The following is a 25125-nucleotide window of genomic DNA, read 5'->3' as shown; positions in this document are numbered from 1 at the left end:
GCACAAGTCCAAGCTGTAGAAATACTATGGTCCAAAATAGTTATGTGGGAAACCATTGGAAATGTGTCTCAGTCTCTGAGAGATTTTAACGTGGTGAATCAGTACATTTCTCCCCCTGATAGTTGATGTTTATACTTCAGTGGCAAATAAACACACAAAGAAACCAAAAAAGCATGTTTTCTAGCATTTTATACTAATGGCCATAATCATGGCTGATAATATTATATAACTCTAATATTCTGGGGAGCTCATGATGTTTGACAGTTATGTTTGTCCACTGATCCGTAAGACAGGTAGGAAATACAAAGGTAATGGCAAGATATTTCTAGGCAAACATGAGGCATATGAGTGGAAAGCTATTCATAAACATTAGTATGTAGATATGTGGGATTTAAAAACCCAAATGTTTGTGTTATATGTTTCACTCTATGTATTATAACTCTGAACTTTTAAGTTTCATGAATAGTCAAAATGTACAGCATGTACTCTTTGTTTCTTTTCTTCTTTTTCTTCTTTTTTTTTGTTGTTATTTCAACTGACTGCTTGTTTCAGTGCTCATAGATCTGGTAGTCTGAAAAAGAATTGTCCTTTGATAGCTTTAGTGAGGTACTGCTTATGTAGCCTGACATACTGAAGATAGATGGAGTTTTCACATCTGTTTGGGGCTTCTGGAAATTTCTTCCTCTCCAGCAGCAACTGAGGCAATCAAAATGCTGGATCAGAGAAAAGAAAAAAGTATGTATGAATGTAATTTTCATAGACCCAAGATTCTATGGTTGCAAAAACCATGAACTGATTTCAGGGATGATAACAGTAATAGGAATGCTTTAGGTTTAAAGAATTGAAGTCTTTTCCGTGCGTATATGGTCAGTTGATTTACAACAAAAGAGCCAAGAATATGCAATTGTGAAAAGGATAGTCTTTTTAATAAATGGTGCTGGGAAAACTGGACAGCCATATGCATAAGAATGAAAGTGGATCCCTATCTTACACCATCACAAAAATCAACTCAAAATGGATTAAAGACTTGAACATAAGACCTGAAGCCAGGAAACTCAGGAAAAAAACATAAAGAGTAAGTTCCTTAATATCAGTCTTCGCAATGAGTTTATTTTGGTTTTGACACCAAAATCAAAGGCAAGAAAAGATAGAATATACAATTGGGACTACATCAAATTAATAAGCTTCTGTGCTACAAAGGAAACATCAACAAAATGAAAGGATGACTTATGGAATGGAAGAAAATATTTACAAATCATATCTCCAATAAGGGGTTAATATCCAAAATATGTAACAAACCCACACAACTCAATGAAAAAACAAACCCCAAACAATCGATTTAAAAATAAGGCAGGGTGGCCAGTCAGTTAAGGATATGACTCTTGATTTTGGCTCAGGTCGTGATCTCATGGTTCATGGGTTTGAGCCCCGCATCGGGCTCCACGCTGACAGTGTGGAGCCTGCTTAAGATCCTCTTTCTCTCTGCAGCTCCCTCTATCACTAGCTCTCTCAAAATAAGTAAGTAAGTAAGTAAGTAAGTAAATAAATAAATAAATAAATAACAGACAGAGGACCTGAATAAACATTTTTCTACAGAAGACATACAAATGGCCAACATGTATATGAAAGTATGTTCAAAATCACTAATCGTCAGGGAAATCCAAATCAAAACCACAATGAGATACCATGTTAAAGTGGCTATCATTAAAAAACAAGAGATAACAAATGTTGGCAAGGATGTGGAGAAAGGGGAACACTTGTGCATTGTTGGTGGAAATGTAAATTGGTGCAACCATTATCAAAAACATTATGGAGTTTCCTCAAAAATTTAAAGATAGTGCTACCATATGATCCAGAAATTCTACTTCTGGATATTTATCCACAGGAAACAAAATCACTATTCAAAGAGATATCTACACCCTCATGTTTATTGCAGCATTTATAATAATCAAGACATGGAAACAACCTAAGTGTTTATCAACAGATGAATGGATCAAGAAATGTGAGAAGTAGAAGAAGGGGAAAATGGTGGCAGAGTGGAAGAACCTAGGCTTGCCTCATCCCACGAATACAACCAGATAACTATCAAATCATCCTCAATACCCCAGAAATTGATCTGAAGACTGGCAGAACAAACTGCACAACTAAAGGTAGAGAAGAGGCCATATCTAAGAAAGCAGAAAGTACAGAAATGTGGTTTGGGAGAGAAACAGAGTGTGGCTGCTGGTAGGGAGGGAGCTGTAGTCACAGACAAGGGTGGGAGACAGACTGACACACAGGGGAGCACATAGGGAAAACAAATCCCCATAGCAATTGGCTTGGAAAGCTAGAGTGCCCAAATTTTGTGAGTTCTTGAAACAAGCAGGGCTCAAAGCCTAAAGTTTTAAAGGCAAATGCTTGGCTCTGGGAAAGCTCAGAGGACATAGGGGCTGCTCTTGGAGAGAAGAAAGGGCAAACAGTCTGTGGGCATACAACATGGAAACAACAATCTAAAGAGTGCCTGGGGCACAGAGTGGGGAAATTATTTGCACGTCTCAGAACATGTCCCAGAGAGGCAGCATTCATGAAGAAACCCCTCCAGGAACAAATGAACCGGTAGGCACCATTTCCTTGCCCTGCACACCAGAATAAACACAGGGCCACATATGGAAACGAGTGCAGCGCTGACACTCGCTACCTAACTTGCTTACACTAAACCCTGCCCTTCCATGCTCTGGTGGAAACTTCCTTCCCAGTAATGCTTGCCTCAGTCTCAGGTGGTGGGCCACTTCCCCCAGAAGACTGGCCCAAACCCCTGCCAACACTATGCCTCCTGACCTAGGAGTTCTGCAAAGCGATGGTTCCAGTGGTGGCAGCAACAGGTCTCATTCCACAGCAGGCCAGAGAACACCTAATTAAAATGCCACATTCAGGCCAGGGACCAAACACTTCCCACAAAAGGCAAAGATAGCATCTGCAGTTGACTGGCCTGAAGGATAAAGCAGCCAGGGCACAACGCAAGAGTGCAGGCAACACACATTAGATATACTCCTGGAAGCCCTAGGCCCTGGGGAACAGGGAACACTACACTGTAGGACAGTACAAGGCCTCCTTTGCATAAAGACATTACCCTCAAGAACAGGAGACAGAGCTGGCTTTCCTAACACAGAGAAACAGGCACAGAAACTAAGACAAAATGAGAAGACAGAGGAATTTGTTGCAAATGAAAGAAAAAGACAAGGCTGTTGGCAGGAGATCTAAGTGAAACAGAAGTAATATGCTTGATGGAGAATTTAAAACAAGGATCATAATGATACTCACTGGACTTGAGGAAAGAGGGGAGGACATCAGACCATTAATATAGAGAAAAGTAATAACATAGCAGAGATAAAGGGCTCAATAAATGAAATGAGAAACACACTTGATGGAATGAACAGCAATATGGAATAAGCAGAGGAATGAATTAATGATCTAGAAGACAGAGTAATGGAAAGCAATCAAACTGAATGAAGAGAGGAAAAAAGAATTACGTAAAATGAGAATAGACTTAGGGAACTCAGTGACTCTATCAAATGTAATAATATTTATATTCTTGGAGTCCAAGAAGAAGAAGAAGAAGAAGAAGAAGAAGAAGAAGAAGAAGAAGGCTAGCTAGCTAGCTAAGGGGGCAGAGAATATATATGAAGAAATAATAGGTGAAAAATTCCCTAATCTGGGAAATGAAACGATGTAAAATATGACACTATATATCTAAAATGTGGGGAGGAGAGGAGTAAAGAATGCGTTTAAACTTAAATGACCATCAACTTAGTATAGACTATTATATGCAGAAGTTGTAATATGCAAATCTAATAGTAACCACAAAGCAAAACCACTAAATAAATGCACAAAGAATAAAGAGAAAGAAATCCAAATATATAACTAAAGAAAACGAGCAAACCATGAAAGAGAGAAACAAGAAAGTATCAGAGAAAATCTTCAGAAGCAACCATATGACAAGTAATAAAATGGCAATAAATATATATCAATAATTACTTTGAAAGCAAATGGATTGGGGCGCCTGGGTGGCTCAGTCGGTTAGGCATCTGACTTCGGCTCAGGTCATGATCTCACAGTCCGTGAGTTCGAGCCTTGCATCGGGCTCTGTGCTCACAGCTCAGAGCCTGGAGCCTGCATCGGATTCTGTGTCTCCCTCTCACTGCTCCTCCCCTGCTCATGCTCTGTCTCTCTCTCCCCTTCAAAAATAAATAAAAAACATTAAAAAAAAAAGAAAATCATTAAAAAAAAAAAAGCAAATGGATTAAATGCTCCAATCAAAAGTGACAGAATGGCTAAAAACAACAAGAGCCATCTATATGCTGCCTATAAGAGACTCATTCTAGGCCTAAAGACACCTGCAGATTAAAAGTGAGGGGGTGGAATACACAAAAATAAATTCAGAATACATTAAAGACCTAAAAATCCTAGAAGAGAGCACAGGCAGTAACTTCTTTGACATCAGCCATAGCAACTTCTTTCTAGATATGTCTCCTGAGGCAAGGGTACCAAAGCAAAAATAAACTATGGGAAGGGACTACTTGAAAACAAAAAACTTCTAAAAAAAAAAAAAGCTGCTGTACAGTGAAGGAAATAATCAACAATACTAAAAGGCAGCCTACAGAATGGTAGAAGATATTTGTAAACAATATATCCAATAAAGGGTTAGTATCAAAAATATATAAAGAACTTATAAAACTCAATACCCCAAAAATGAATAATCCCATTAAAAATGGGCAGGAGATATGAATAGATTTTCTCTAAAGAAGACATACAGATGGCCACAGGCATATGAAAAGATGCTCATCATCACGTACCATAAGGGAAATGCAAATCAAAACTACAATGAGATATTACTTTACACCTGTCAGAATGGCTAAAATCAACAACACAAGAAATAACAGGTGTTGGCGAGAATGTGGAGAAAGGGGAACACTTGTGCACTGTTGGTGGGAATGCAGCCCCTGTGGAAAACAGTATGGAGTCTCCTCAAAAAGTTAAAAATAGAACTACCCTGTAATCCAGCAATCACACTGCTAGGTATTTACACAAGGAATACAAAAACACAAGTTCAAACGGATACATGCACCCCTATGTTTATAGCACCATTATCTACAATAGCCAAATTATGAAAACAGCGCAAGTATCCATTAATTGATAAATAGGTAAAGAAGATGTGGTGTGTGTGTGTGTGTGTGTGTGTGTGTGTGTGTGTGTGACTGGAATTTAAATAAAAACATAAAAGAAAATGAGGAGGTAGAGAAACATTTATCATGCAAATGGATGTCAAAAGAAAGCCAGAGTAGCAATACTTATATTGGACAAAACAGACTTTAAAACAAAGACTAATAAGAGCAAAGAAGGCTGTATAATAACAAAGGAGACAATCCTACAAGAAGATATAACAATTGTAAATATTTATGCACCCAACATAGAGGCACCCAAATTCATAAAATGGTTAATAACAAATATAAAGGAAGTAATCAATAATATAATAATAGTTATTATTATATGTGGGGATGTTAACACCCCACTTACATCAATGCACAGATCATCTAAACAGAAAATCAAAAGGAAAACATGGCTTTGAATGACACACTGGACCAGATGGACTTAACAGATATACTTGGAAGATTCCATCCTAAAACAGTGGAATACACATTCTTTGGAAGTGTACATGAACATTCTCCAGAATACATCATATATTATGCCACAGAACTAGTCTCAACAAATTCAAGAAGATCAAAGTAATATCATTCATCTTTTCTGACCACAATGCTATGAATGTAGAAGTCAACCACAAGAAAAAATCCAGAAAGACCACAAATACATGGAAGTTAAATAACATGCTACTAAACAATGAATGGACCAGCCAGGAAACGAAAGAAGAAATAAAAAAGTGCATGGAAATAAATGAAAGTAAAAGCAGGTCAGTCAGGAAATAAAAGAAGAAATAAAAAAGTATATAGAAAGAAATGAAAATTAAAACACAACAGTTTGAAACCTTTTGGCCGTAGCAAAATCAATTCTAAGAGAGAAGTGTATAGCAATACAGATCTACCTCAAGAAACAAACAAAAATCTGAAACAACCTAACCTTACACCTAAAGGATGTAGAAAAAAGAGCAACAAAGCCTAAAACCAGTAGAAGGAAGGAAATAATAAAGATTAGAGCAGAAATAAATGATATAGAAACTAAAAACAAAACAAAACAAAACAATAGAACAGATCAATGAACTAGGAGCTGGTTCTTCTAAAAAATCAATAAAATTCATAAACTCTAGCTAGGCTTATCAGGATATAAAGAGAAAGGACCCAAATAAATAAAGTCACAACCAAGGAGAAGTAAAAACCAAGATCACAAAAATACAAACAATTATAAGAGAATATTATGAAACGCTATATGCCAACAAATTGGACAACCTACAAAAATGGATAAATTCCTGGAAACATATAACGTACCAATACTGAAACATGAGGAAATAGAAAATTTGAACAGACCGATAACCAGCAAAATAAAGAATCAGTAATCAAAAACTCCCAACAAAAAAAAAGGAATGGCTCCACAGGTGAATTCTACCAAATATATATATATATATATATATATATATATATATATATATATCTACCAAATATGTGTGTGTGTGTGTATATATATATGTGTGCGTGTGTGTGTGTATATATATATACATATATATGTATATATATATACGAAATATATATATATATACATATATATATATGTATATATATATATACGAAATATATATATATATATACATACATTTTTAAATGTATTTTTTTATTTTGAGAGAGAAAGAGAGAGAGAGAGAGAGAGAGAGAGTGCATGAGTGGGGCGTGGCAGAGAGAAAGAATCCTAAGCAGGCCCCATGCCATCAGCATTGGGCCTGACATGGGGATTGATCTCAAGAACTGTGAGATCATTACCTAAGCCAAAATCAAGAGTCAGACACTTAACCCACTGAGCCACCCAGGTGCTCCGCTACCAAACATTTGAAGAAGAGTTAAAATTTATTCTTCTCAAACTATTTCAAAAAATAAAGAGGAAGGAAAGCTTCCAAATTCATTTTTTGATGGCAGCATTACCTTGATACCAAAACCAGATAAAGACACAACAACAAAAAAAGAGAACTACAGGCTAATATGTCTGTATTAGCTAATACTAATATTAGCTAATATTAGCTAAGGACAGGCTAATATCTCTGATGAACACAGATGCAAAAATCCTCAATAAAATGCTAGCAAACTGAATCCAACAATACATTAAAAAAATAATTCACCATGATAAAGTGGGATTTATTCTTGGGTTGCAAGAGTGGTTCAATATTTGCAAATTAAGCAATGTGATACATCGCATTTATAAAGAAAGGATAAAAACCATACGATCATTTCAATAGACACAGAAAAAGCATCTGACAAAGTACAACATTCATTTATGATAAAACCCTCAACAAAATAGGTTTAAAGGGAACATACCTCAACATAATTAAGGCTATATATATATATATATATATATATATATATATATATGAAAAACCCATGGCTAACATCATCCTCAATGGGGAAAAACTGAGCCTTTTCCCTAAGGTTAGGAACAAGGCAGGGATGTTCACTTTCACCACTTTTATTCAGCACAGTAGTAGAAGTCCTAGCCACAGCAATCAGACAACACAAAGACATAAAAGGAATCCAAATTGGTAATAAAGAAACAAAACTTTAAGTATTTGCAGATGACATGGTACTATATATAGAAAATCTGAAAGACTCCACTAAAAAACTGCTAGAACTGATAAATGAATTCAGTAAAGTTGCAGGATACAAGATCAATGTACAGAAATCTGTTGCATTTTTATACACCAATAATGAAGCAGCAGAAAGAGAAATTAAGAAAACAATTCCATTTAGAATTGTAACCAAAATAGTAAGATACATGGGAATAAAGCTAACCAAAAAGGTGGAAGACTTGTACTCTGAAAACTGTAAAATACTGGTGACAGAAATTGAAGATGACACAAAGAAATGGAAGGACATTCCATGCTCATGAATTGGAAGACAAATATGTTAAAATGTCTATACTACCCAAAGCAATCTACACAGTTAAGGCAATCCCTATCAAAATACCAACAGTTTTCAAAGAACTACAACAAACAATCCTAACATTTGTATGGAACCACAAAAGACCCCAAATAGCCAAAGCGATCTTGAAAAAGCAAAGCAAAGCTAGAGGTATCAGAATTCTGGACTTGAATTTATATTACAGAGATGTAGTAATTAAAACAGTATGATACTGGCACAAAAATATACACACAGTTCAATGGAACAGAATAAAAAATCCAGAAATATACCCACGACTATATGGCCAATTAATCTCCAACAAAGGAGGCAAGAATATCCAATGGGAGGACAGTCTCTTCAACAAATGGTATTGGAGGATAAAAATCCTAGAAAAGAGCACAGGCAGTAACCTTTTTTTTAAGTTCATTTATTTCTTTTGAAGGGCGCCTGGGTGGCTCAGTTGGTTTAAGTGTCTGACTTCAGCTCAGGTCATGATCTTGTGGTGTGTGAGTTCGAGCCCTCGTCTGGCTCCGTGCTGACAGCTCAGAGCCTGGAGCCTGCTTCGGATTCTGTGTCTCCCTCTGTCTCTGCCCCTCCCCCGCTTGCACTCTGCCTCTTTCTGTCTCTCAAAACTGAATAAATGTTAAAAAAAATTATTTATTTATTTAGAGAGCATGAGCAGGGTAGGGGCAGAGGGAGACGGGGAGAGAGAGAATCTCAAGCACTCTCTGCACTATCAGCATGGAGCCTGATGCAGAACTCGAACTCACCTGAGCCAAAACCAAGAATCGGGTGTTTAACCGACTGAGCCACTCAGGTGCCCCAGGTAGTAACTTTTCTATATCAACTGTCGCAACTTTTTTCTAGATAGGTTCCCTGAGGTAAGGGAAACAAAGCCAAAAATAAGCTATTGGAACTACATCAAAATAAAAAGCTTCTGTACAGTAAACAATCAACAATACTAAAAGGCAGCCTACAGAATGGGAGAAGATATCTGTAAACAATATATCCAATAAAGGGTTAGAATAAAAAAAATACATAAAAATCTTATAAAACTCAATACCCCCAAAATGAATAATCCAATTAAAAATGGGCAGAAGAGGGGCTCCTGGGTGGCTCAGTCTGGTTAAGCATCCAACTTCAGCTCAGGTCATGATCTTGTGGTTCACGGGTTCAAGCCCCGCATTGGGCTCTATGCTGACAGCTCAGAGCCTAGGGCCTGCTTTGGATTCTGTGTCTCCCTCTCTCTCTGCCCCTCCCCTCCTCATGCTCTGTCCCTCTCCCTCTCAAAAATAAATAAGCATTTAAAAAAATGGGCAGAAGACATAAATAGACATTTCTCCAAAGAAGACATATAGATGGCCAACAAGCATATGAAAAGATGCTGAACATCACATACCATAAGGGAAATGCAAATCAAAATTACAATGAGGTATCACTTTACACCTGTCAGAATGGCTAAAATCAACAACAGAAGAAACAACAGGTGTTGGAGAGAATGTGGAGAAAAAGGAACACTTGTGTACTGTTGGTGGGAATGCAAACTGGTGCAACCACTGTGGAAAAGTTTGGAGGCTCCTCAAAGTTTAAAAACAGAACTACCCTAGGATCCAACAATTGTACTACTGGGTATTTACCCAAAGAATACAAAAACACTAAATCAAAGGGATATATGCAACCCTATGTTTATAGCATCACTATTTACAATAGCCAAGATTTTGAAGCAGAATAAGTGTCCACTGATTGATGAATGGATAAAGAAGAGGTAGTATGTATGTGTGTGTACACACACACACACACACACACACACACACACACACCTAGAATATTACTCAGCCATAAAAAGAATGAAATATTGCCATTTGCAATGACATGGATGGAGCTAGAGAGTATAATGCTAAGTGAATAAGTCAGTAAGAGCAAGACAAATACCGTATGATTTCACTCATATGTGGAATTTAAGAAACAAAACAAGCAAAGGGGAAAATAGAGGGAGAGAGGCAAACCAAGAAACAAACTCTTAACTATAGAGAACAAACACGGTTATCAGAGGTGGGGTGGGGGGAGATGGGTGAAACAGGTGAAGGGGATTAAGGAGTGCACATGTCGTGATGAGTACTGGGTGATTAAAATAAAAATTTAAAAAGAGAGGGAGAGACAGAGGGAGATTTGACAGAGGGAGATTGGAGTGATGCACCATAAGCCAAGGATGCCAGTAGCCACCAGAGGCTGAAAGGTACAAGGAACAGATTCTCCCCTAGAATTTCCAGAAGAGGCTGGCCCTGCTTACACCTTGATTTTCACCCAGTGAAATTGACTTCAGACTTCAGGCCTCCAGAAGTGTGAAAGAATGGACACTGGCTTGTATGCATTTTTGAATATTTGTATACAAATTGTTATGTGAGTTCTACTTAGTAGAATTTCTACTGAGTTCATACTTAGGAGTAGAATTGCTTGGTCATGTGGTAAGTGTAGAAACTGCTAGACTGTTTTGTGGTTGATTTCAGACTTCTGGTCTCTAGAACTGTGAAAGATAAAATAAATTATTGGTGTTTTAAACACCAAAAAAATGATAAAGCTTTCGAAGGAAAGAAAGAAAGAAAGAAAGAAAGAAAGAAAGAAAGAAAGAAAGAAAGAAAGAAAAAGAAAGTGAGATGCAGAATATTATTTAGTCACAATAAAGAAGGAAATCCTGCCATTTGTGACAACATGGATGAATCTTGAGGGCATGATGCTAAGTGAGGATAAGTCTGACAGAGATACTTTTATTTGCGATCTATAAAAAACAACAACTGTAGAAACAGAACAGATTGTGTAGAAATCTGTAGAAACACCCAACAGATTGGTGGGTGCCAGAGGTGGGACATATAAGGGTGAAGTTGGACAAAAGGTACAGACTTCTAGTTACAAGATAAATAAGTCCTGTAGATGTAATATACAGCATTGTGTCTACAGTTAGCAATACTTTAGTGTGTATTTGAAAGTGTGCATATAGTCAAGTAGTTGTGAAGGAGTGGTTTTTTTGTGCAGCAAAAGATAACCAGAACAATGCACTGCCTCTGTGACTGGGGGTACAGACAGACCCGGCAACTTTGTAGCCCTACAATCACCTGTGCCAGCACAAGCATTATGACAAAACCTTTGCCATTGCTGGCCCTGGAGGAAGAAAGGATGCTTCCACAGGCCACTACCTTCCTATCGGACCTCTAAATATGGTGTGTCTTATTTGTGGAGCCATGTCCTAGCTGCAAAGGAAGCTGGTAGAGTATTTGGCATTTCAGCCTCTAGAGTGAGAGCTACCCTCTGTCTCATGAGGTGGTGGATTCTTCAAACACAAGAAGGGGCGTAGATACTGAGGTGCCTAAAAGAGTGGCAAATGACCACCATGACATGCACGGCCAAAGCCAGAGTGGAAGTAGGCAGAATGAGCTGCTTTCTGCCAGACTCTGCTGACAGCACACGCTCTGGGCCGCAGAAGGCTGGTACAAAGGAATAGGCCTCTGAGAGGAGGTGCTGTGCTCTACCAGAGGCAACACTTTAGGGTCATTACACTATTTCACTTTATTTCAGTCCTTGGACTTGAAGTTGGTACTGAATGTCCTCATCTTGCAGACTCCCTAGATCATATCATTACTGTGATCAAAGTCCTCCAGTTGTATCCCATCTCAAATTAAAGTCACAGATGTTAATTTTGCTGAAAAAAGGCCTGGGAGATTTTGCCTCTCCCTCCCTGTCTTACCTCTTGCCACTCCCCATCACTAGCTCACACTGGATCCATGCTGTTCCTGGAGCACACTGAGTACTCTTCTCTCTAGGGATCTTGTACTCATTCTTCCCTCTGCCTAGAAATTCCTTGTTCAGATATCCACTTTGGCTTGTTCTCTCAATTTCCTCAGGGTTCTGCTCAAATATTACCCTATTATTGAGACCTTCACATAAAGACCACTATATATGGATGAGGGACCTGTCCCCACCTACCGCACTTCATTTTCTCTTTACCCTACATTATTTTTTGCCTTAGCAATAAATAAATAAATAAATATTCTAAGAGCTGGGACTTTGCCTTGCTGCACTTCTAACACCCAGAATAGTGCCTAGCATGTGCCTACTAGGCATTTGATAACACTTGTGAAATGAATGATCATGTTCATCATGATTATCACCATTATTCTGTGGTATCATATTTTGACTTGGGTATATTGATATATAGTCTTCATACTGATGTATGAATAGAGGAGAATGGAGAACAGTAAGGCCAACAAATAGGCCAGGGTGTCCTTGATCACCTGGCTGTAGTAGCATTTGCATATGAACTATTGAGTTGATACAAAGCTGTCTATTAACTTGCTGGTAAGGATAAGTGGTGTCCAGTCAGTTGGATTTAGAGACTTAGGCATGAATTTTTCAAGGCTTTCATATTGTCTTATGATGGCAAATGCACAGATCTATCAAATTGACATGCTAAAAGTATGCATTGACATGAAGATACCAAGAGCTCAGCTGTGTTTGCAGTATTTATCTTACTCAAACCTTTGACATGTATCAGCCATCCCTAATCAAGTAAGATAATTCTCAGAGGCACAACAAATGGAAATGAAAATTGGATTCATGGGTAAATACTTTCATGAATCTGAGATGGACGCGTTTAAACAAACCCAAGACAGTCTAATTCATCGGCATGCTTTTATCAAGTGAGTGTAAATGGAATGTCACAGGAGATAGGACCAGTAGTTCTTTGGGCTGCAGAACTTGTATTTCTATTCTAAACCACACCATAATGATCATTAGTCATTCATGATAGAAATCAATGATTCCACTTTTCTGACAGTGTTTGTTCACTGTTCCCAGGAACTGCCTTCTCTCTTCTCTCAAGAGGGCATTTAGAATTTGAAGCTCTTTCCCTTGGCTTGTTTATTGTGTACTGTTCATTTGCAGAGTGGCCGCAGTATCCCGTGCCAGTTTGGCAGTGTGAGGAGGGTTTGCTCTCACATTCTCCCAAGAATCAGCGCTAGCTCTCTGGTGACTTTGAATTCCGTTCCAAACGTTGGCCGTGGCTGGAGAGGCCAAGAACTTTATTCCAATCAGTTCTAGTTTCTATGGCTACGAAAGTCCCCTGAAAGAGTGACAGAAAATAAGGGCAGATTGTTCTCAATTTCTGAGTTCACTGATATGTTAAAAAAAAAATCCACCCTCTGAATCCATTCTCAAGTTGATTATTCTCTTTCTCTTTCCCCTCCCTTGTCCTCTTTTTCTCTCTTTTCTGCTGTTAGGATTATGACAAATTCCACTGGTTGTCACCCACTACCATTCATCTGTCTGTCTTCCTTTTTAATAGAACCCTGATTTTGCTCACCCCTCTTCACCCCTCTTCATAGTTGTGGATTTCAGGGGGAGATTGGCCCTCTAGACAGGGTATGTATTATGGTTGTTATAAACCACAGCCTGATTTAGGGATGGGCATTTCACTCAGTCCTAGGCAATGAGGTGTGAGAGGAAGTTTGCTGGGTGCACTTAATAAGGAAGATTTTCCTTCCTTAAAACAAAACAAATAAACTAACAGGAATCTGAAGAAATGGCCCTTTCTTATTTCCTGTTTCCAAACAGCAAGTACGAACAGACCATGTCTGTAGTTGCTTTTGCTATGTGGGTACTATGAGGGAACCCAGATAAAGGACTATGGAGAAAATGGTACTGCTGAAGCCTAGAGAAATCTTAGTACTCAATTATGCTGATGATTTAATCAATCTGGGACACTCTCCAGAGTTCTTGTAATTTGAGATTAAAAAAAAAATCCTAATGCTGGCTAAATCATTTGGAGTTGGGCTTTCTCCTATGGCAGCCAAAAGCATCTTAACTGAGCCATGTCACTTCTGGTTGTTTGCTCAACATGTCTTTATAATTCTCCTTCTTCACTCTTTTGGGGACTAATGAACAACAATAAGACTTCCTAGTATTTAATAAGTCAAGATATTAAATATGATAAGTTTGTATTTTCAACAGAGGACAGATTATTGTTTCTGTTCTTCGAGTGCTACAAAATTCAGTGTTCTTTTATTTTCAATATACAAAATGCCACTGCATATTCTCCTATCACAGCAGGCTCTTAAAGTCGTACTATGTGAAGGAGTCCTGCTACCCGTGGGAGAGTCTGTGTTGGGTGAATAGAGGCCTCAGTTCTTGAGTTCCCCACAAAAGATTTATGTTCAAATGAAGGCAAGCAGAAGGAAGGTAGCAAGCACAAAGCAGTTTATTAAGGACGTACGCTCTAAAGAAGGGAGAGCAGGCAGGCCTAGAGGTGGTAACTGCCCTGAGGCCACAGAGGTCTTTTCTTTTTGTGTGAGCAGGGTCTTGAGTCAGGGACAGGGATGGTCTCTAATGGAGGCTGCTTCCAATCTTTTGGGGGACTCCTCCCACAGGTCAGGAGAGGGAGTTTTTGACTCTACAAGGTTTGTACTGAAACTGTCATGGCAGCCTTCCCCCACGGGAGTGGGGGCTAAGACCACAATGCAAATGTATTATAATGAGTCTACAGGTTACCCAGGGGCAGAGGTGGAAGAGGAGAGCATATCCTCTGAACCTGGGGCTCTTGGTCTGTTAGCCCCAGAGTCTTGGAAGCCATAAGGCCAGGATGTTGAGGGGACTTGGAAGCCACAAAGTGAGGATGTTGTGTCTCCTGGCTTCTAATGTGTCACCTATTTATCACTGCCTTTGCCCCTGGCTCATGTCTAACTAACTGCCTACTCTTTTAGTCCAAGGACAAGAAGATATTTAATAATTCCATATGTACTGAGGGAAAACATTTCTGTCAAATTACATGTTTATATGCTTCTATATGTCAATTTTAAGGAGCTAAAAAGGATTTTTTTTAATCACATTAATAATTTTAATTGTTCCAAATGTTCTATTTTCTTAATGTTCTCCTCCCTATTCCTGCTAATGGCACTATAATTCTCTTAGTCATCCAGGCTTAAAACCTCCAATTTATTTTTGGCTCCTCCTACTCTCTTACTCCAGAAACAACTGTTGCCAAGCCCTCAATAATGCCATCTTAGAAATAAGATTACATCCCTTCTGTGTGCTCTACTTTCACTGCCACTAACCTAGTTCACCAAAAGCCTTCTGAACTGCTTTGCAGAAAGCCTCCATGTTCTCTCCATTCTTCTTTCTAAAGCAGAGATCTGTCATGCGTACTCTGTCCTTAGTGTGTCTAGATTGCCCCAGGAAAAAGCCTGAGCACTATATGCTGGCATTCACGGTCTGAAGAGCTGACTCCAACTGACCTCTCCACCTTCCTCCTCACCACTGTCCTCTTAGGATTCCATGTGCTAGACCAAGAGAAGGTCCTTTATTGCCCTTTATTGCTTTGACCCCTCATCTCACATTGAGTTTCTTATCTTCCATCTGTTCAAATCCTAACTACCCTTCAGAGAATCTGAAATCACCTTTTTCTGTACAAAGATCTCCTGATTTCTCCCAGTCAAAACTGTTATGCTCATCATCCCCTGGATTTTACTGGGATTTCATCTCTCTGTTAATGAAGGCATTTATTACCTTTAACCATCTGTCATAGTTATTTACTACATATATTACGTGCTTTCTAAGAAGATGAAGTTCTTGAGGATGGAACTGGATCTTGTTCATTTTTGTGTTCATCTTGGAGCCTAGTATTGCCTTGATTGTAACAAATATCCAATAAATAGTACTGAATTACTAAATAGTAACTGGCTTTCTGTTCAGTCTTGTTCTTAATCACCATCTGATCAATTAAAATGTAATAAAATTTTAGAAAAAAGGGAAATTGCTTGGTTTAGTCAGTTGGTCATGAATCATATGAAGGAGAATTCTTTTAAATGTTTTTAATGTTTATTTATTTTTGAGAGAGAGAAAGAAAGAGAGAGAGAGAGAGAGCGAGGGAGGGGCAGAGAGAAGGAGACACAGAATCTGAAACAGGCCCCAGGCTCCCAGCTGTCAGCACAGAGCCTGACATGGGACTCGAACCCACGGACCATGAGATCATGACCTGAGCCGAAGCCAGACACTCAGCCTACTGAGCCACCCAGGTGCCCCTGACATGAGGGAGAATTCTTTAAGAGGTAATAAATTCAGAATTATATTAACTACAACCAACATAGATAACTTAGTTTTCCATTTCAGAGATATTCTTAATCTGGAAGACAGTTTGAATAACACATAGGCTTCAGCATTATTCTCCAAATTTATAAGTACTTTTTGGTCTTTCATCTGAAGATTATTTTTTGAATTTTACAAAAGAATGGTTTTGTTTTACTGGAAAACACCACTTTTCAAGGAGTCAAGAGCCTCATGCATCAATATCAGTATGAAGGATACTTTTATTTAAAAAATACCTAGTTCTTCCCTAGGCAGAGTTTTCTGCTTATCAAGGTTAGTGTGCTGCAGTTCACTGGTAGGTATCATGATGAGATGCATAATTACCTAGTCAACAATGAACACAAGGGGGTTCTATTGAGTTTCTGGAATCTAATCTGCTGGTCTGCAGAAAAACAATGCAATGCATACCCATACGTGGGGGGGGGGGGGGGGTTCTGAGAAATACTTAGGATTATTCTCTACACATTCTCACCCTTAATTTTTTTCTGCGCTTTAGCTTAAATTTAATACACAGTGTAAAATAGAAGTAGATCTAGAGGCTATTAGATCGGAAAAACTATGGTAAATGCACCCTATTCCTTTTCATGAATGTATTGCTTATTGGGTAAGAAGATAATGTAACCCAATGCCAGTAGGATTTGTTCTGACTCAGTTTAAGGACAGATTACAAAGTAAGCACTTGATAATTGCTGAAATTAAATTCCTGAGTATTTAGCAAGAACAATTAAGATTTTATTTGTATAATAGTCTCATAACAGTACACACCAACTGGGCCTAACTTCAATCCATAGCTGGATCTAATGGTTCCTTTATCAAGTGGTGATAAAGAGGTCAAGTGGAGCTCAGAGAAACACGGCAAATAAGTAGAGAGAAGTGATTTACAAAGAGGGTTCAAAAGGATTTCTACGGTGTCATTAAATAATACCTAGAGTCCAGCCTCTCGTGACTCTGCAAATGCTAGAAAAGAGGATTTACAGTGAGACTGGGCAGACTGATGTTACATAAGAAGGCAATAGCTGAGCCACCCTGCCAGATGCCAGGTCAGTGGAGCACTCTGGGATCCTGGAACTTTCTCAGATTCACACAGCACTGATTATGGATCTAGGCCATTCAGGGGAGCGTGAAGAGTGGCTGCAAATGGACTCTAGCAGAAATGTTTGGAACCTGGCCCTGAATTCAGCCTTCACTACTGCCTCTAGAATGTTATTAAACTTCAGGATGGAGGGTAGTATTAGCACCAAGATGAAGAACTGGGTGATTTGGTTATGAGTGTGTTTCTGTCTGGATGGGGTGTCATGGAAGATGTGACAGGGGATAGGTAGATTTTCATGGTGGCATTTATCAGTCCCACTACTGCAAGATCACATGTGTGTTGTATTGTGATGTGGTTCTGCCATTATAAGACCTATCCTTTTGATTATCTATGGTTACTGTTTCTGAAAATGACCAGAATGGCTCAGATCTCTGTTGGCACTGTTTTGTCTTCCTTGCTTGCCTCTGGTCGCCAATAGGGTGCTGGGTTGTATGTACATGTGTGTGTGTCCACATGAACACAGGTGCAGGTGTGATGGGGAAGTGGGGTACACAGGTACATAAGCAGTTTATCACATAGGGAAGCGGTTCAGGGCCTAATAACTCAAGGCCTCTTAGACAAGTTTGCTGAGTGTCCCAGAGAACAAGGATGAACAATGATGATAATGTTCTGAAGCTGGTAACAATGTTCATGGTGTGGGTCAGTGGAGGGTAGGCTCAAGAAGGAGAGAATGAGAATCAGTTTGTAAGGTCCAGGGATGAGGACACTAAGAAGGAAGTCAGGCCGGTGGAGATAAATGAAGCCTAATCAAATAGGAAGTTTGGAAAGCGAGGTGGAATTAAGGAAATATGCAGGCTTATCTTTCAAAGGCCTTTGTAAAATATGGAGGAAAAGTTAACTCATAGCAATGAAAGCAATTAATGTTTGGGCATTTTTGTGTCTTAGTGGATACATACGGTGACCAAGAATGGGTGGAGGGGTCAGAGATAATTAAGGCATAAATATGAATAAATGCTAGTATCTCTCGGATATTCAGTAGTTGCCTGCGTAAATTTGAGCACCACACGGCCTGTGAAGCAGCTGGCTAACTTCAAATAGGAGGAAAACAAAAGTGTCCATTGCCCACTGGGGCTGAGGCCAGAGCTGGGTAACTGGTCCAACTTGCCACGTAAGAAGACCAAGATGAAGGGGCATGCAAAGCTAAGGGGAGATTGGGTTTCTCTGAGGAAAGAGGAGGTAGGGGAAGAAGTGGTGACTGAGAAGATGAAGCAGCAGCAAGCTGCAAGAAGGCCTCCATCTCCCCATGAATGGTGTGAGTGAACGGTGGCCCTTCACAAGCATAGGCACTGGCTGTGTAAGGAGAAATGCGCACGAGCAGCAGCAGAATGTGCAGGCTCACTATTTTGCAGTCAGTATATGTATAAGCTGGTGTGGTGTGCCGATTATGTTTATAACCTCCGCCCTCTCAATCTTGAAATAATTCCCTCACTTAATGAGTCCCATTTTCCTGCTTCTACAATGAGGTCAATGTGCGGTGTCACCCTGTTTGTGCCTTGAGAGCAAATCAGGGAAGATAAGGACCTGATCATGTAGGAAAGGAAAATTGAAACTCAGCAGCTGTTTGGGGTTACATTTCCATCAGAGCTAGTCTGCCTTGGTGAAGATTTACTGAGGGGGTAGCGCAAGCTCCAGGAACTGGATTCTCTAATCCTATTTTTCACTAGAGTTTTGGTTTCTTTTGAGGTGAAAGAAACCTAGAACAAAACCAATGCGATCTGAACGGTTAATGTATTAACCTATAACAGGGATGCATTGACTGTCCCCACCAATATCTTCACTGCAGAAAAGGCATGGTTTTATTCTGTTCCATCTTTCAGTGACTGTAAAGTTCTTGTGGAGAACATGACATGTAATGACATAGAAGTAATTTCAATGTCACAATTCATTTCTCTTGAACTCACTGCAGATTTTAATTGTGGAAAATTGTCTCACCACGACACCAGTAGAGTGGACAAAAGACTTTTAAATAACTCTTTTAAATATGAGGTTAAAGTGTGAGAGAGAAGAAAATGGGAAGACATTTAAAGTTATATTCTATTCATGAGAAAAGAAATCTACCCAGAAAAACCATCCTGAGAACAGGGGAGTCTGTACAAGTAGGTTTTAGGTTCAAAGAGATTCTTCAAAATGCACTTTTTGCCCTTCATGAGGCCCTATAAATGAAGATAGTTATTCCAATCCCAATAAATCCTAATTAGCTAGAAGACATATTAGTTTTTACTTAATTAACGTTTACTAAACATCAGTAATCCTTAAGGTTCTATAGGAAGCACTGTGGCAATATGGGTGCAAGTCCTGTTTGTATAGAATTCACAGTCTAGTAGCTAAAGAATTTAGTATAGTCTTGGGAAAATTACTTCACTTTTTTTGTTTTTTAGAACATGGTATCATCTATTAGGCTAACCTGCCTGTAAGATGGAGGAAGAGTATGTATTGTTATGGAGGGGAAACCAAAGAAAAGTCATAAGGGTTTACCCTGCTTTATCTAATTATTTTAATAATAATATAAAAAGAAAAGACAGGAAATGTTACATCCCACTGTTTTTTAAGGACTAGAAACAATTTTGTTAAGACTGTGAAATACAGCATGTGCACAGAAAAAGAGCAAAACTTAGAACAGAATAAAATTGAGCATTATAGTAAGAGTATGGCATGTAGATTTTGTGTTTAATCCTGAGGTTTGAGTGGAAAATACAGAATAGTAATGTTACTGCTATGGCAATTGTAAAGAACATTTTTGAACTTTGATTGAAATAAAGCATCCTAATTAATACATCATGCTCAAAATAAACAAGTATTTGAAAGATGCTTTAATGTTGCTACTCAACTGAAAGACTGCGCTCCACTACCACTGGGAATAATTTTTTAGAAATGATTTAATAAGTTGATTTTTAAAACAGGACACTGCTGGGCTACCTGGGTGGCTCAGTTGGTTAAATGTCCAAGTTCAGCTCAGGTCATGATCTCAGATCATGATCTCATGGTTTGTGGGTTTGAGCCTCACATCAGGCTCCGTGCTGACAGCTCAGAGCCTGGAGCCTGCTCAGATTCTGTGTCTCCCTCTCTCTCTGCCCCTCCCCAGCTCACGTTCTGTTTCTCAAAAATAAGTAAACATTAAAAATTTTTTCTTTTAAAACAGGAAACTGATGATTAGCTTAGAACTCAATGCTTTACGCACTGAAGCTCATGTCATTGAGGAGACAACAAGGATTAAAACTGAAGGGATTTTTTTTTTTGACTAGAAATTAGATGAATATAATTTTCTACGATTTTAATGACTGATTTGTGTAAGCTAATGCATATACTATTTTCCATATTTTAAAAATTCACTGATGATCTGGGCATGGCTAATCTTGGGTAACAGTGTGAAATAAATTTTCTTTTTTTTTTTTTTTAGTTTTCTTATATTTCCCTTATGCAACTCCTCTTATGCTTCTAAGATGTCAGCATGCAGCTTTTTGGCTTCTCTGGCCCTCCATCCAGGGAGGATGCCCTTCTGGAAGTCTCCTTGGAGACAACATCATTCTTTTCTTCTACCCTTTCAACACTCCTTGCCCCTTCGGTGCTCAGATTTCATCTCGTTGTTGGGTAGAGTCATAGGATTAAACCAATTCCTACTCTGTATTCACGATGCCTGACAGAGGCTTAAGGTGATTACTAGGGTCTAGGGTATTTGTGTAATAAGAGAAAAATGGTACTCTGAAGGAATGAATTTTTCATGATGCCATTTCAGCGGCTTTGAGTGAGGACCTTTCAAGACTCAAGTGACCTTGCTCCGGAGTCTGTCTCCTGCACATTCCCTTGAGTTGGGTGGGCAGAGGATCTTCTCCCTCAACAGTATGGCCCATGGTCTTAATCTCAATATTTGAGATGTCACTGGCATTATTAGGGTTTTACTATGGCCCTTGATGCTTAATATAACATCAGAATCAATATTATGGCCTAGGTGCTCTGCATTTAAATTCTAAGTCCTGTCCTGTCCAAGAGGGAAGGATACAAGGCTGACAATATTGCCAGTATCACAGAGGTTGTTTGAATCTTTACTTTTGATTTTCCTTCTACCTCCCTTAGTTTGGGGATTTCTTGGGTGGTGATGAGCACCAGACATTTTAGATACTGGAGGGACTACTTTTTCTTCCCTTGAGACTTGTTTTAAAGTTTATTTATTTATTTTGAGAGAGAGACAGCACAAACAGGGAAGGCGCAGAGAGAGAGGGAAAGAGAGAGAAGCCCAAGCAGGCTCTGTGCTGCCAACACAGAGCCCGTCGTGGGGCTCAATCCCCTGAAACGGTGAGATCATGACCTGAATCAAAACCAAGAGTCAGATGCTCAACTGACTGAGCCACCCAGGCACCGCTTCCCTTGAGATTTTAAAGACATGGAAAAACCATGCCCTTGTTCTATGTTCAATGTCTTTTGGTTGCAAGAATAGTTTAGGGTGCCAGTGGGATGTTCAAGAGCTCCCCCACAAAGATACTGTGACCTATTGGTACTTCAGATCCTGTACTTCTCAAGTGTTTTATAGAATTTCAAATATATGGCTGTGCTCTTCCTTCATGTTTCAGAAGCCATCTCTCTGTCTTCATTGTGTCCTTTCAAGAGGGACAGGAAACCAGATAGGAAGTAACTGACAGATTTGAACATAGTTCTATGGAAAAAACACACTTATTAGAATTAGTTCCAGACATGTTTCAGTTATCTGAGTTTACGGATTAAAAAAAAAAATGTGTTCTGGGGCGGGACAGGAGCAGATGTGGTTGTAAGAAAGCAACGTGAGTGATCCTTGTGGTAATGGCATTGCTCTGTATCTTGGCTGTGGTGGTAGATACACAAAATACATACATGCAAATGAGTACATGTAAACCTGGGGAAATCTGATGAAGATCAATGTTGCTACCCTTATTGTGACAGTGTGCTATACAGTTTTGTGAAACGTGACCATTGAGGCGAACTGGGTAAAGGGTACCTGGGATCTCTCCGTATTGTTTCATACAACTGTAAGTGAATCTACAATTTTATATCAAAATAAAGTCTAAGTAAAATGTGTTTCATGTTCTAGACTCAGAGTATTTTGAAAGATAAAATCCATACATGCAACATAAAAGCACACACACATGTTCACAAAGAATAGTCAAGGTTCAGTCGCCCCCACGCCCCCACTCAGTGGATACAGACAGTTTTGCTATCAATTGGAGACAATTTTGTGTTTAGGCAAGGGACTGAATCTAAATTTGATGTCATAAGGCATAGCCATTCTCTTTAGATCTCATATAAAGAGGACAAGTGTGACTATATTATGATTTTCCTATCCTGGTGAATGTAAATGTTTAATAAAGAAGGAAAATAATCTGAAGGTTCATAATTCTATATTTGCATTGATTTTTATATTGAAGTGTTGAAAAAAATCTTATAAGGAAAATGTTTAAAAAGGCAGTCCAAATCCATATGTAAGGACTTGGAAGAATCGAGTTGCATGTTTTAGGTATTCTTACATTGTTTTACACTATTCATCCTTTCCTGGTCCACTTGGGCTGCTGTGACAAAAATACCATAGACTGGGTGGCTTAAACAACAAAGATTTAGTTCTTTTTTTTTAATTTATTTTTTATTTTTTAAATTTCTATTGAGAACAGAGAGAGGCTGGAGAAGGAGTAGAGTGAGGGAGACAGAGGATCTGAAGTAGGCTCTGCTTTGGCAGCAGAGACCCTGATGTGGGGCTTGAACTCACGAACCCTGAGATCATAACCTGAGCCACCCAGGCACCCCTAAAGATTTAGTTCTTAATGTTCTGGGGGCTGGAAGTCCAAGATTAAGGGAGGGGAAGATCAGTGTCTGGTGGGAGTCTGCATTCTGGTTCATAGACAGCTGTCCTCTTGCTGTGTCCTTCCATGGCAGAAGGGATGAGGGAGTTCTGTGGAGTTTGTTTTTTTTTTTTTTTTTTTTTTTTGTGAGAGCACAAGTGGGGACGGAGCAGAGAGAGAGGGACAGATGATCTGAAGTGGGCTCTGTGCTGACATCAGCAAGCCTGATGGTGGGGCTTGAACTCACAAACCGTGAGATCATGACCCGAGCCAAAGTCAGACGCTCAAATGACTAAGCCACCCAGGTGCTCCTATGGGGTCTTTTTTATAAGGGCACCAATGCCATTCATAAGAGCGTCATGCTTCATGACCTAATCCCCTACCAAAGGCCCCACCTCCAAAAAAAAAACCATCACATTGGGGATTAGGATTTCAACACAGGAATTTTGGATGGACACAAATATTCAGTCTATTGGAAGCATAGCATATTAATGTTTTATTCTTGTGTTATAAACAGAATGTCTTCCATTTTTTTTGCTTCAGATTAAGAAAAGCACTTATAGATCATCCAGCTTTCTGCTTTTTTAATCACACTGTAAATCTATCATTGACTCCAAATGATTGGGAGTAAACTGTCTGATTAATAAAGTAGTCTCATTATCCAGAGTTAGTGAGCTTGTATGAAACACAGCAATTTCCAATTTCAAAGGACTCACAGACAGTAAAGTGTATTTAACTCAGTCATCTACAACTCATTGTGGAATGAATAGTTAACATGATACAAGAATAATACATATATATTTTTAATTTGGGATTAAACTTTTTTTTTCAAGATCTGGCAGGGTTTCAGAAGTATCATCAATCACAGTAATTATTGTGATGACCAAAAAATTAGGAACATTATAATCAGCACATTAAAAAAATTAATGATCACAGATGCTCCACATCAGCTGTCATTTTTCGTATTTCCTACAAATAGAATGTATTTAAATCCTCTGCAATTTTTGAAGGTGTTAACACTGTCAAATCTCTTCTTCAGATGAAGACATTTCTACAAATATGATGCCAAGTCATAATTTGTGTAATGTTTCAGTTTTAAAATAATTTCAAACATAACCGGCATTGAAATTTACTTCTTTTATGTTAAACTGGTAAGTGTCTACCTCATGGTAGATGCTTTTTTTCATGGACTCTATTTGTTCTGTAATACAGCATTTTACTTCAAGCATAGTAACTTCGTCCTCTGGTAGAACAGCTGAGGTAATGCCAACAGGGAGGAGCGTGGGAAACATCACCCAACAATAGGGACCATCTGTAGAGCTAAGACAGAGAGTCCTACCTCTTTGTCCAGACACACTTGTCATTTTTGCCTTTGGTGTAAAAACCTTGATGGTTAGAATTAGGAATCTTCTTGGGGCACGTGGGTGGCTCAGTTGGTTAAGTGTTCAACTCTTGGTTTCGGCTCAGGTCATGATCTCACAGTTTCATGGGTTCGAGACTGGCATCTGGCTCTGTGCTGACAGCACAGAGCCTGCTTGGGATTCTCTCTCTCTTTTCTCTCTCTCTGCCCCTCCCCCACTCTCGCGGTCTCTGTGTCTCTCAAATAAACTTAAAAATAAATAAATAAAATCCTAGTTAAAAAAAAAAAAGGACTTTTCTTAAAGCTTTGGGGAACTTTGTTCACCTTGCCATATGCCTAAGTGGAAGAAGTGTGTGACATCAGTAGACATAATAATCAATCAGACCTAAAACCAGAGGTGCCAATCGCTTCAGGGGTCTCTATTAACACATCAGCTTCATAGGAATCATGGAGAACTTCAGGAAGTAGATGTTATAGAGCATCTGCATTGAACAAAAAGTCCTCTAATTTTGCTAGAGTGATTTTTTTTTTTTGCATAATTTACTGGGACTCCTATTCCATAATGAATCTTAAAACATGAATAATTGTAAGAAAACCCACTCCACTGGTAGAGATTTGCTTTTTGAAAATAACGTATATATACACTTCTTT

The 25125-nt window shown here is 38.8% G+C and overlaps 1 protein-coding gene across 2 annotated transcripts in view; it reads right to left on the bottom strand.

The window, feature by feature from the left end:
* Window positions 1–513: 513 nt before the first annotated feature.
* The window catches only part of MFAP3L (microfibril associated protein 3 like), a 68691-nt gene continuing 44079 nt past the window's right edge, over window positions 514–25125 (bottom strand). For both annotated transcript variants that reach the window (XM_030312757.1, XM_030312756.1), the window contains exon 4: window positions 514–713. In XM_030312757.1, the coding sequence (XP_030168617.1) occupies window positions 549–713 (165 nt within the window). In that variant the 3' untranslated portion in view covers window positions 514–548. The remainder of the gene's footprint in view (window positions 714–25125) is intronic.

Source organism: Lynx canadensis, chromosome B1 (assembly GCF_007474595.2).
Source record: "Lynx canadensis isolate LIC74 chromosome B1, mLynCan4.pri.v2, whole genome shotgun sequence".
Classification (NCBI taxonomy): Eukaryota; Metazoa; Chordata; class Mammalia; order Carnivora; family Felidae; genus Lynx; species Lynx canadensis.
The sequence above is the reverse complement of the archived record's forward strand: the minus strand, read 5'-3'. Positions and strand labels throughout refer to the sequence as shown.